The following is a 12,766-nucleotide window of genomic DNA, read 5'->3' as shown; positions in this document are numbered from 1 at the left end:
AACCATCCAAATAAAGACACTAGTGCTGGGCGGTATACCGGTTTAACCGGTATACCGGTTTTTAAAAAAAAAACTATATGAATTTATCAACCTACCGCTATACCGGTATGCGCGCCTCCTGCTATTTTTCTCCAATTATATCCGGGTTGCGCCCGTGTGTACGTGACGTCAGCGCGCATGTGACGTCAGCGCGCACGCGACGTCGCTAGGACGCATCGCTGGAGGAACCACAAGTTGGGTAAGTTCTGCTGGGGGGTGGGGGTTGGGGTGGGGGTTGGGGTTGTGGGGGGGGGCCACAGTGGTAGTAGAAGTACTGCAGCATTCACATCATGGTTCCCTATTTAAAAGGATTGAGCTGGCTGGTTTTAAATCTTTATGCCTCTTGGTCATCTGGGCATTTGCATGCTGAATGGCTGCTTAGAAACCAGTGCATCCTGCATAATGCACCTACGCCTATCACTAACCTGCCATAAAACATCAGGGAACAGAACATGAATCTATTTTCATTTAATCTTCAGTTGCGCAAATGTTGCATTACTGCAAGCTCCCGCTGTGCCCAATCTATTTCACAAGTAAGGAAAAGCTATCACGCGTGTGCAGTTCAAGTGCCATTTATTCCTTTCGGTGTCATTGGAAAACCAGAAATTGAATTGGGGTTGTGGGGGTTGGGGGGGGGGCCACCAATATTTACTATTTATTTTTTATTTATATACCGTCAAATACCGTGATACCGATATAATTTTGAAAAATACCGTGATATAAATTTTTGGTCATACCGCCCAGCTCTAAAAGACACACAAGTGCATGATAAATAGGTTTCATATAAGGTACATAGATACCAATATCATTCCGTGTGGCACACAACACTGCTACAGATATGTACCCTCGTAAGTTCCCCCTATGGTGAAACATAGAACATATGTTAGGTTTTGATCATCCAGAGGCTTTGGAGCACTCACTGAGTAAGTAGGATTGTTTTGCTGTCAACAAGGTGTAGTTTCAATTCAGTGTGTGGTAGGAGATGAAGATACAGCTCCCACAACCTAAGTGAAGTGTTAAAGGAACAGTTCGGTGTAAAAATGAAACTGGGTATAATAGACAGACTTGCACAAAACAAAAATATTTGTAATATGGTTAGGCAAAAATGTAATCTAAAAAGGCTGGAGTGGACAGATGGAGTGGATGTCTAACATAATAGCCAGAACTCTACTTCCTGCTTTCAGCTCTCTAGCCTTTTAATTAGTCAGTGACACTGGGGGGGGGCACATGGGACATAACTGTTCAGTTAGTTTGTAAGCATGCAGGTCAGATTCAAAGGCAAACTAACCAAACAGGCCCCCACTCAAGTCACGGATTGGTTACTGACTGCTAACAGCTTAGAGAGCTGTAAAGAAGAAAGTAGTGTTATGGCCTTTATGTTAGACATCCACTCACTCCAGCCTTTATAGATTAAATTTTTGGCTAACTAACTATATTGAAAACATTTTTTATTTTGCGCAGTCCAGCTATTTTACCCAGTTTCATTTTTACACTGAACTTGTTCTTTAACACATGAACGGACGTAAAATGACAGTCTACATATCTGTAAGTAATTTATTTAAGCGGATTATTATTATTTATTGAAGCTCAGTGTGCTGTCTATGCTATGAACTCCAGAAGTCTGTAGGTTCAACAAAAGTCTCTGCAGACCCACATTGTATATGTCTTACCAATGGATTTAATGAATGCACTACACTTACACAGATATATTAAGACATATTTTAAGATGCCTTTATTTATTCTACACTGAAAAACCATTAAGCCAACAGCAGTCTTTGGATGGGCATGCTTCAGATCAATTAACGGATGATAAGACAGCTTGTTGCTGACTGGTGTAGCTTTTTATTACAAATGTTTCTTATGTGCCATAATAAATGCATCTTATGCCCACAGGCTCTATCAACGATAGTACCACTGGCAGACACACACTTAAGCAGAAAAACAGCTGTAGTCCTTTTAAGTCTTGAAGGAACAATTCAGCGTAAAAATAAAACTTGATAAATAGATAAGCTGTGCAATATAGTTAGTTGGCCAAAAATGTAATATATAAAGGCTGGAGTAAACAAATGTCTAAAATAGCCAGAACACTACTTTTTCCTTTGCTTCTCTCTAAAGGTGGCCATGCATGTTAAGATGCGCTTGTTTTAATAGGATCAAACAATAGAATTACAACAACAGGTACAGGAGTGGTCAGGCTGAGGACTGCATCAATGAGCTGATGTGTCCCCTAATGCAACAGGAAAATTAAACCTTCCCAGCCAGACAGTTAGTGATTGGGGGGTCCTATACAGGAGCAGATAAGCTGCCTTTATAGATAACATTTTTGCTAACTAACTGAAAGCATTATTTATTTTGCACAGTCTATCTATTTACCCAGTTTTATTTTTACACTGAATGTTCCTTTAGCTTGTCTACTTCCAGGGAATGAAAATCATTTTACCTGCATATCTAATGATTCAGCTCTTAATGTTAGTAGAGTGGACGAACGATCTTTCCTACGACCAATGGTCTTGGGAAAGATTGTAACTGTAGCGTGTATAACCAACGTAAAAGTAATTTAAGGGTGCTGCATAGCCAGCAGCTGTAGCTAAACTTAGATCCAAAGGACTGAAAAATACTAGGAAACCAGATGTAATATACAGAGATGTCACTTTTTGTTCAGAATAGCTTTACATGTCAAAGCAAATTAGGTCAAAACAATGATATGACTTGTACATATCACAGAAGTAACTGAGCCCATATTTTTTGTCCTTCAATAAATAAAAAAAGTGAATATTAATGCTACTTTATAATACAGACACTACCAATAAGCTAACAAATGTATTCCACAATAAAATCTTTAATTACAAAGCTTCAAAAGAAAGCAGTAAATTCAACAACAGAATGGCTATTATTGATATATGTGACAATTGTCTCTCCTTTGCATTGGTGAGAAGTAAGTTCCAGATGTAGAGTTCAGTATTATGTGTGGGTATAGGAATTTTGCCACCAGGGAACCACCCAGGACCAGATGACCATCGGTCACACAAAAGATCGTTCCAACCCTCCACTGACATTCAGGGCTGAATCGTCAGATATGGAAGCAGAAACAATAGGAATTCTACCTCCTTCTGTCAATTCAGCCCTTAAGGCAGATTTAGCCAGTGTATTGCCACCTTAAGGAATACAACTACTTGTAGGCAAATAAACAATGTTTTTTTCTTGAAGACAGCAAATTACAAATTCAAAGCTTTTCTAAAAAAGGTGAGAATCAGAAAGGTATACACAATTGCATATGCAGTATTTTAGCAGGAAGGGAGTAACAGTGTTCATTTCACGCCTCACTTCCACTAGTATCTTATCACTGTATAGTACAAACCTTTGGCCTGGAAACAGGATATATACTGGAAACCTAAAGGGGAAACCAGTATATACATCCATAGAGATTATTTGTTATAGGACTTTCTAATAACTTTTAAAACATGTTGCAATTAGCTGAAGGCTGCAATTTTTTTTTTATTTTTCCTTTACCGCCGACAGGTACTATTCTAATGTAACTACTGGTCCTTCAGCCAAGGCAAACTGCAGTTGAGGATTCTGTGCACAATACCTGTGAATACTACTTACCTCTGCCAAGTTATAGGTATCATAAAGCAAGCCTCATGCTATAGATGAATGGTGCCTAAAGACACCATGCAGGTAAAAAGCTGCCCACCAACTGGCCACTATCACAATTTAGAACAGGTAGCTTAATAAAATGACTACATGTACAATTACTGCTGCAGTGAAGTGCAGCATGAAAGCTTCTAAAAACACTAGCAACACATTGTTTAGGGAAGCTGTAACCAAAGAGGTATCTGTACAATGAAACTGCAGGCACAGGGCAACACCTTAGTAAATATTTTGTCTTTTACCAGAAGCAATTTCCACTGCTGGTAAGAGATCAGCCCTAGACCTTAGTCATACCAAAATATGTTATACAAGATTATAATTTATACTAGCTATCTTGGATATAAAATGGATGCTATATAGTAGCTCACAGGAAAGATCAAATATGGCCACCCTGGATAACTTTCCTGCCCGCTCACTTGTTCTGGAGGCAACTATTTAAAGAAAAAAACATTGTTACATAAAGTTGAAACAGCTATACAAATTTACTGCCTCTACTAAAATGCACAAATGTACCCTTATTTCCACTAATGAAGAGAGAAATCAATAGCTATGTAACCTGAACTACTGTATCAATAATGTATGCTGTCTGTACTAAAGGAATGAGAAAGGCTCTATTTCTACAAGATGGATTTCAATGTTATTTACAGTGCTGCAATAACACATTTTAAGAATAATCAACTAAAACTATATTATAAACATGGACATCCCTGCCTAACGCTTTCCATTTCCTATTATCAGGTTACAAAAAATCACCTAACAGAAATATGCAACACACATGCTGCCTCAAAAATCGTTTATCTTAATGTTTACGTGTACATAGCAATACTTAGCAACGAGCCACCTATTGCCCTTCTATAAAAGCAACAAAATTAGGATTTATAACTTTTTGCTCATAACTTTTCCTGGGAGTATGTTTGTCGATAAGACCTTTGTACAGCAGTGTTGATAATATACTGCAAAACTAGATTATAAATTTAAGCTCTTTTGGGCAGGGCTCTCTTCACCTCTTGAATCGCTTATTGATTGCTTTATATGTTACTCTGTATGTCCAATGTATAAAACCTACTTATTGTACAGCGCTGCGGAATATGTTGGCGCTTTATAAATAAATGTTAATAATAAGAATAAATTTCCTTCTCTGCCTTCAGACAGCTTTGGGGTTGAAAAAAGCACATAAAGTCAAAGTACTGAAGGACCAAAGCAGTTTATACATTTTATGTAAACCACCTTTAACATTCAAACAAGGCAGGTTGCACCTGGATGCTATAGAGGATCTTGCCAGTGACAACAGAGTTTGTCTACAAAGAGTTGTCAAAGAGCATCTTCCCTCTGAATTTAATCACTACCAGGAAGCTGTCCCATATTAAAAAAAAAAAAGAGACAAGAAGCTACATAAAAAAAGCAAACACCACAGCAACTTATAGTTTGATCAAAATCACACTACTTGCCTGGGGTCCCCAGTACTGCACAATTTTTACTCTAAAACGTAGAGCAATTTTTGCCCTTGGGAAGGGACATACAGCAATAGCATTAATCAAAAAGTCTCATTTGATACTGCCCTTAGACATTGTACTTTTTTCATTTTAAAATTATCTTTTATCCAGCATGCTCCTAGTGTCACAACAAAACTTCCACAGTTGCCTGAGGAGCCCCCAAACCCCTTAAATGCATATGAAATGTTTTTGGACAAACAGTCCTAGTTTATATGTACCTGTGTGTAGGCATCCCTATTGCATTCCACCCAGGGACATGATAGCACTCTGTGTGAATAATCATTTCATGACACATTACTGCTTTACAAAAGGTCAAAGCCAAAGGTCTTCTAGCAGACCCTGACATGTTCCCTGAAATCATTAACTAGGGCCCAGTTCAGTGAGTGGCAGTATGTGGAAAAAGCTAATTTTACCTTTATGCCGATATTCTATGCATTCTTCAAGGCCTTACGGTACATAGGGCATTTTCACCACTGTGCTCAGACAGAAAACAAAGGTGGTAAAAATGCCCCTTTGTTTCCAAAGAAACGTATAGAAAACGCTCTGTTTGAGTGTACCGAGGAACTGGTGTTGCACAATGCTTTAGAGAGAAACTAGAAATTACATTAAGTTTAGCTTAACTTTTTATCTATCATTAGTTCATACCAGAAAGTCCAAATGAATGGGTTCTTAAAGTGTTGGTGGTGTCATACCTCTCTAGAGCTACTCTAATGAAGTACTAAGCACCACTTCTGCCACACAGGGGAATATATAATTTTTAGAGTTCTAAACCTGGTTTCAAAGAATTTGGTTCATTTGGTTCAGTTGGTTCAGAGGTCCCAAGCAGTTCCATGATACAGTTTTATAAATCAGATAAACAAAAATACATCGGTGTCAACATGTTGTCTTCCCTCTTGCGGTCACACAGTGACAATGTTGCCATTGCCGTTTTACTTAGGTAAAGCAAAGCAAATAAACTGTTGACTGCCACCAGTTGTTTCCCATTGACTACAAAGAGAAGGAACAACCCAAGAAAATTAGTGCTTTTGGCCAATACCTCAAGGTGCATCTCTTCATTAAAAACAAGAACATCATCTTCAAGCCTGGGCTTGGTACATTTTACTTCTTGGAAGCAGTATAGTACTGCAAAATTAGCAATCTCTAGTATTTTTACTTAAACATTCTTTTGTACAGCGCTTTTAAACAACAACAAAAGTCTGCAACAATCGTAATTTTCATATCCATTATGGCAGGTAGTTGGAACGCTGCTTCCCAAAGCTGGAATCCTTTAACCACTTAAAAAATGATTCTACCTGAAGTAGACTTATAAAACCTGATTGGTTGTTATAGGCTACTGCACTGGGGTAAATTTGCCTGGCATAATTAAATGAGCCCCATAGATCTGATATATAACAATGATATAAATGATAGTGAAACTATCTAACAGAAATGGCAGTATAATCATTTTACTGGCTAAAAGAGCTCTGCCCATCTTCATGAAAACGGATTATTTTATAAGAAACAAAACCGTGCAAGTTACAATCAAGTATTAAGACATTATCAAAAATTATGTTTACTGCATTTAAAAACTGAAATAAAACAACATTTGGCTCCACAAGTATACTGTTATAAAGCCGCCTTCTGCCAGATTTATATTGGAAAGCAATCTTCTCAGATAGATTTGGAGTAATACCAATGACTACGGTAAACTGATAAAAGCGGCCACAAGAAGGCTTCCCCTTTGTCACAAATTAGGTCTATTGAATTTCCTTCATTTTAAAATACATATTTTTATTAGTATGAAAAATTAAATATATTATCGTCTCGAGGTGAATTTCCATCACAAAATGCGAACACATTTTCTGTACAAAACCTCCAGGTGTGCAGCGAATTTCATTTACTCCTGTCACTTCACACACAGGAAAGATGAAGGATGTGCTGTTTTTCCTGTCTCTCTGTGCCTGGTTATATATTATCCAGCATTAGCCAAGTTGGGAAAGCTAAGCAGCAAGGGACCTAATAGATAACTGAGGGCCTGGATCAACTCAAAGGGTCCAAGCCTGAAACCCTTTAAGAATTAGACATGGGAAGAATTCCTATTCGCTCTCCAATATACTCATGGAAGCAACGCCTGCTAGGATGAGATTAAGGATAAATAAGTTTGTTATATTGATATGTTTAACTTTGTGAAAATTTCCTGCCCTAATTGTTCTTTGAATTATTGCCGATCTACCAATACACCTACGTATTTATTTATCTGTAACCTTATGACAAAATAGTAGGGAGTCGGATTTGGCCTTTTTCAGCAGGAATCTGATTCGGCTGAATCCATGGTCCTGGTTGAACCGAATCCTTAAAATCACGTGACTGTTTGTCACAAACACAGAAGTTGAACATTTCTTACCGTACGCAAAGCACATGGTTCTCTTTAATCCTTCCTTGTCCTTATCGGCATACGCAAATTATGGTTTGGTTTGGGATTTGCCCAAATCTTTCACAAAGGATTCACCCGAATCCGAAAAAAGTGGATTCGGTGCATCCCTACTAAATACGGACTTAAGCAAATTCTGGCACTCAAAGGGTGCCTGAACCAAAAAAAATCAATAAAGAAATCCACTTGTTTTTCAATGCTTCTAGCCAATTCAAATCACAGGCAGTACCATGACTGAGACTCTGTATTCAGATCTAAGTTATCTGTAAAAGTGAGCAAGTATGCATTTTTTTAATGAAAATGTAGCCAACTCTGCTGCCAGGATCCTCCTGCTCTCTCCTAAGAGGGATCCTGCTCAGCCTCAATTAAGCTCACTAGCATGGCTGCCTGTCAAGCAAAGGATAGCTTACAAAATCCTTCTGCTGACATTCAAAGCCCTTCACTCCTCTGCTCCTCACTACATTTCTTCACTGGTCTCCCTACATGTTCCTGGTCATCTCCTCCGCTCCTCTCAGAGCCTCCGTCTCTTTACACCATCCACACCCACTGCGCTCTCTCGTCTTAAACCTTTCTATCTCGCTGCTCCTTACCTCTGGAACTCTATCCCTGAATCCCTCCGTAGGGAACACTCACTAACTCTCTTTAAGAAAAAACTCAGCTGTTACCTTCTGGAGCACTAAGACATTATTTTGCCCAGTCCTGCGCTTAAGGGCAAATGCCCATACCTGATGCACTCGTACCTTCCAGTTTGTGCCTGTATGTTACCCAACCACTCAGATTGTAAGCTCTACGGGGCAGGGACCTCCTTCCTACTGTGTCTCATACCACATGGCACTTATCATATATATATTTATTTATTATTATATCACTCATCCTCCCTGTGTGTAATTTTGTATTCTGTAAGACTGTACAGCGCTGCGTACCCTTTATAAATAAAGTTATACATACATACATACAACAGGCTTATTAAACCGAGGGCTAATTTGAATCTAAGTCATGCATTTTACTCAATTTATAGAAATAAAGAAGATATACAATCTGCTGCGAAGGACAATAATCAATAATAAAGACAGACAAATAAAACATTTATTGCTGATTGTATGTATCAACTGAAAAACTGCATGGCCTTTACTACTAGGCGTAAACTCATTCATTTGTCACATCTGTGTTGCACAATAGCTGTAGCTGACACTCCCTCGTCTACATGCATGAATTCCTTAATACACCTGCCTGCAAACTCACTTCTTCATTACACCTGCTGAGGTGTCTCTTTCTGCTTCAGTTGATGACCTAAGCACAGAAGGACCCGCCTCTAGACGAAAAATGCAGCTTGCTTTTACTGTTACAGCATGAACAGAACAACATATTTAAATACTGAAAATATGCTTGTCACTTTATAGATATAAGGTAATAAAAATGAAAGCAAGACAGAGACATTTAACGTGGATGACAGCAGGAGACAAATACCTATGCAGTCTATGTATATATTACATAAATACATACAATTTGTGGCTGTCTTCCCACGGGCCCTCACAGAATGCAATTAGGGTTATATTTGGAGGTAAATAGTTATTTTCTGTTCTGCATATCCTTGTATACCTAACGCAGCAGTTCTCAACCAGTGGGTCGAGACCCCTTTGGGAGTCAAATGACCCATTCACAGGGGTTGCCTAAGACCATCAGAGAACACATATTTCCGATGGTTTTAGGAATAATTTTATGGTTGGGGGTCACAACATGAGGAACTGTATTAAAGGGCTTGCAGCATTAGGAAGGTTGAGAATCACTGACCTAACGCATAACAATGCATTTTTGTCATAACCTTGGTCCCCCAGATGCCATTCTTTTACCCTTTATTATATTTTGAAATATTCTGGGAGATGTAATCTGCCAACCTCTGGGGGTCAAGGTTAAGGAATAGGGGACAAAGGAGAGGAATTTAAAAAATGCTGGATCTTAAAAACAAGCTTTCAACCAGAAAGTCTGAAAGCTTCTGATCTTAACTGTCAGCTTTTATAGAGAGGATGTTTTGAATGAAAAACATCCTCTCACAAATAATAAATATGCGAGTGGGCAAACACACCCCCGAGGGGTCGTTAATAAGGAGTGACTAGAATATAGTATAAATAAATCAGGTAAGCATATTATGATATATAGTCATTGTCTAGATAAGACAAACACTAGTGATCCATAGCAAGGCTACCCAGGACCCGGTTAGACCGGAAGATCCCATGCTAGGCTAGCGGCTATCGAATGAATGATGCGGAAGGCGCCGAGAGACACGGCAGCGCTTTCTCACTGAGGTCACAGGAGGGATGAATGGGGAAGGGCGGCAGGGCTAGTCACTGACATCTTACACACCTTCCCCTCACTGTCGGGCCTGCTCTTCCCTTCCCAGGCGGAGGCATATCTGACAACCCCGTATACGAACGTAACAAGCGAATGTGCGAAGTGGACAGGGCTGTGACTGATGACCTAGTGCAACAGGAATCATCAACCTGCCGCTCTCCAGCCATTAAGCTGCAACTCCCCCATCCATAGGAGGCCGACGGAAACTGCCAATTGTAGTTTAAAAACGCAAAATTCTCTAGCTGAAGATACGTAGGGAGAGGTAATGGTTAAACCAAGAAAGCATACGGGTCTACCTACCTGCAGGTGCTCCTGGAAGCGGATCGGGAGGATCTGAGCCATGGCGGTTGTTAGCGCTGCTGCCGCTTCTCTTGCACCGTCTCCCACTGTCACCTTGTTTCTCTCGTACGTTCAATGGGCTAGACAGGAGAAAAACCCAGAAAGGGACGGCACTAATCTTTCTTTATATTCTTTCTAAGCAATGGATGTAGACCGTCTGCTCCCCTTTTCTGTCGCTCTCTCTGGGTGTCCCTCAGGTAGGAGCCGCAATGGCGGAAACGGAGAGAGCAGCTTCTGCAATCGGGAGCGACAGCTTTGCCCACAGCCAGCGCCCCGCCTCCTCCACGCGAACGAATACCACACTCAGGGACTCCCAACACTAGGCGGACGGATACAACAGGAATGTTTCAATAATTTCGTCCCTCCTATTACTGATGTTAACCGAGAATGTATTTAAGTCCACCACAAAAACATTAACGAATGAAATGAGGAGAGCAGTCCGCGTAACAATTGCTTTTATTTATTCATGTTTTGCTTAGGGAGACAGGGATTCTTTTTCTCCTACCCTTTTTATTTCTGCCACATCATGCGACTGTGTGACGTGATGTAATTTCCGGAAAATTTTTACCTTGGCCTTGGTTTCCTGGTCACATGACGCAGGCTGCTGGTTCAATTTGGAGCTGAGAGTGCTGCTCACTGTGGGTGGATTTTGAATGTCACCCTGTATGTTTGCTCTTTACATCCTCCTCCGTAGGGCGGGTTCGTCTAATCTCCTTGTGTCATTGCTGCACCCCGCGTATGCACACTAGGAATCTGCAGCTTTGGACACTAATGATGGAGGCTGTGTATATCGGTTGAGCTCTTTAGAAGCGCTCGCAAAATTAATTATTAACATTACCAGTCATCATTGCCATATCCGATTGCTGTACTAGATAAAACGCAAGGCTATTTTGGCACTGTTGTGTAGTTAAAGGCAGCAACCTGTATTTTACTGGGATTCGATAAAGTAGCATGGGAATGAAATTATAATTGCCTATAATAAAGAGCACTGAAGCTGCCGATTTATTATGTGGTGCATGTATGCATCATATATGTATCATTGTATGTGCCCTGGGTCTTGTTAGGCTTATTTGATTTCAAGAATAATGTAACAGAACATCTGTAAATTTAGTTCTGGTGTAATAACCTGTAACAACCAATCTACATTTAATTCTGATTTGTCCACAGGAAATTTGTTATCTGTTTTGAATGGTTACTACCTGGAGAAAAAAACTACACCTGCTCTGTGAATAGCCCCCATTCATTTAGTCAGTGTATATGCTAATGTCAGGTGATAGGGCCAGATCCAGATGTAGGTACCAAAGTGGAACAGATGTAGGTACCAAAGTGGAACAGATGTAGGTACCAAAGTGGAACAGATGTAGGTACCAAAGTGGAACAGATGTAGGTACCAAAGTGGAACAGATGTACACACTGGCACAACAAGGTAATTGGGAGCATGTTTACTTAGTGCAAACCATGTAACTTTTTGGGGCAAGCCTCTTTGTCAGACATGTCAGATGGTGAAGCAAACAGTTGTAAAGTACTGTAATGTAAGTACTTCTCTGCTATAAGAATAAAGCCCAGTGTGTAATTGTTTCACTAGTGTCAAGTCCAGCTGACTTATTATAACCTTATTGTTTTCATTTTTTCTGTTTTGTTTAAACTTTAGGTTTAAGGAATGTTTGTAGTTTATTTAATAAATAAAATAAAAAGCCACAATGACATAGGCTTAGTAATAGATTTAGACCCAAACAGTATCCTTATTCATGTTGGCAGTGCCATCATCTTCATATAGCCTTAAAATTCCTGAGATGAAATGCCTTGTATTCTGTGTTCTCGACATGAAAAATACTTAAATATATACAACCCGGATTCCAAAAAAGTTGGGACACTAAACAAATTGTGAATAAAAACTGAATGCAATGATGTGGAGGTGCCAACTTCTAATATTTTATTCAGAATAGAACATAAATCACGGAACAAAAGTTTAAACTGAGAAAATGTACCATTTTAAGGGAAAAATATGTTGATTCAGAATTTCATGGTGTCAACAAATCCCAAAAAAGTTGGGACAAGGCCATTTTCACCACTGTGTGGCATCTCCCCTTCTTCTTACAACACTCAACAGACGTCTGGGGACCGAGGAGACCAGTTTCTCAAGTTTAGGAATAGGAATGCTCTCCCATTCTTGTCTAATACAGGCCTCTAACTGTTCAATCGTCTTGGGCGTTCTTTGTCGCACCTTCCTCTTTATGATGCGCCAAATGTTCTCTATAGGTGAAAGATCTGGACTGCAGACTGGCCATTTCAGTACCCGGATCCTTCTCCTACGCAGCCATGATGTTGTGATTGATGCAGAATGTGGTCTGGCATTATCTTGTTGAAAAATGCAGGGTCTTCCCTGAAAGAGATGACGTCTGGATGGGAGCATATGTTGTTCTAGAACCTGAATATATTTTTCTGCATTGATGCTGCCTTTCCAGACATGCAAGCTGCCCATGCC

The 12,766-nt window shown here is 39.7% G+C and overlaps 1 protein-coding gene across 3 annotated transcripts in view; it reads right to left on the bottom strand.

Annotated features, from left to right (window-relative positions):
• cltc (clathrin, heavy chain (Hc)) overlaps positions 1-10,783 on the bottom strand; it is a 64,478-nt gene extending 53,695 nt beyond the window's left edge. The window contains exon 1 of one of the 3 annotated variants that reach the window (XM_012956840.3): positions 10,243-10,783. In XM_012956840.3, coding sequence (XP_012812294.1) covers positions 10,243-10,284 — 42 coding nt within the window. In that variant the 5' untranslated portion in view covers positions 10,285-10,783. 3 annotated transcript variants of the gene reach the window in all.
• Between the last annotated feature and the right edge of the window lie 1,983 nt (positions 10,784-12,766).

The sequence above is a fragment of the Xenopus tropicalis genome, chromosome 2, assembly GCF_000004195.4.
Source record: "Xenopus tropicalis strain Nigerian chromosome 2, UCB_Xtro_10.0, whole genome shotgun sequence".
In the NCBI taxonomy this organism is placed as follows: domain Eukaryota; kingdom Metazoa; phylum Chordata; class Amphibia; order Anura; family Pipidae; genus Xenopus; species Xenopus tropicalis.
Note: the sequence above shows the minus strand (reverse complement) of the source record. Positions and strands in the feature narration are given on the sequence as shown.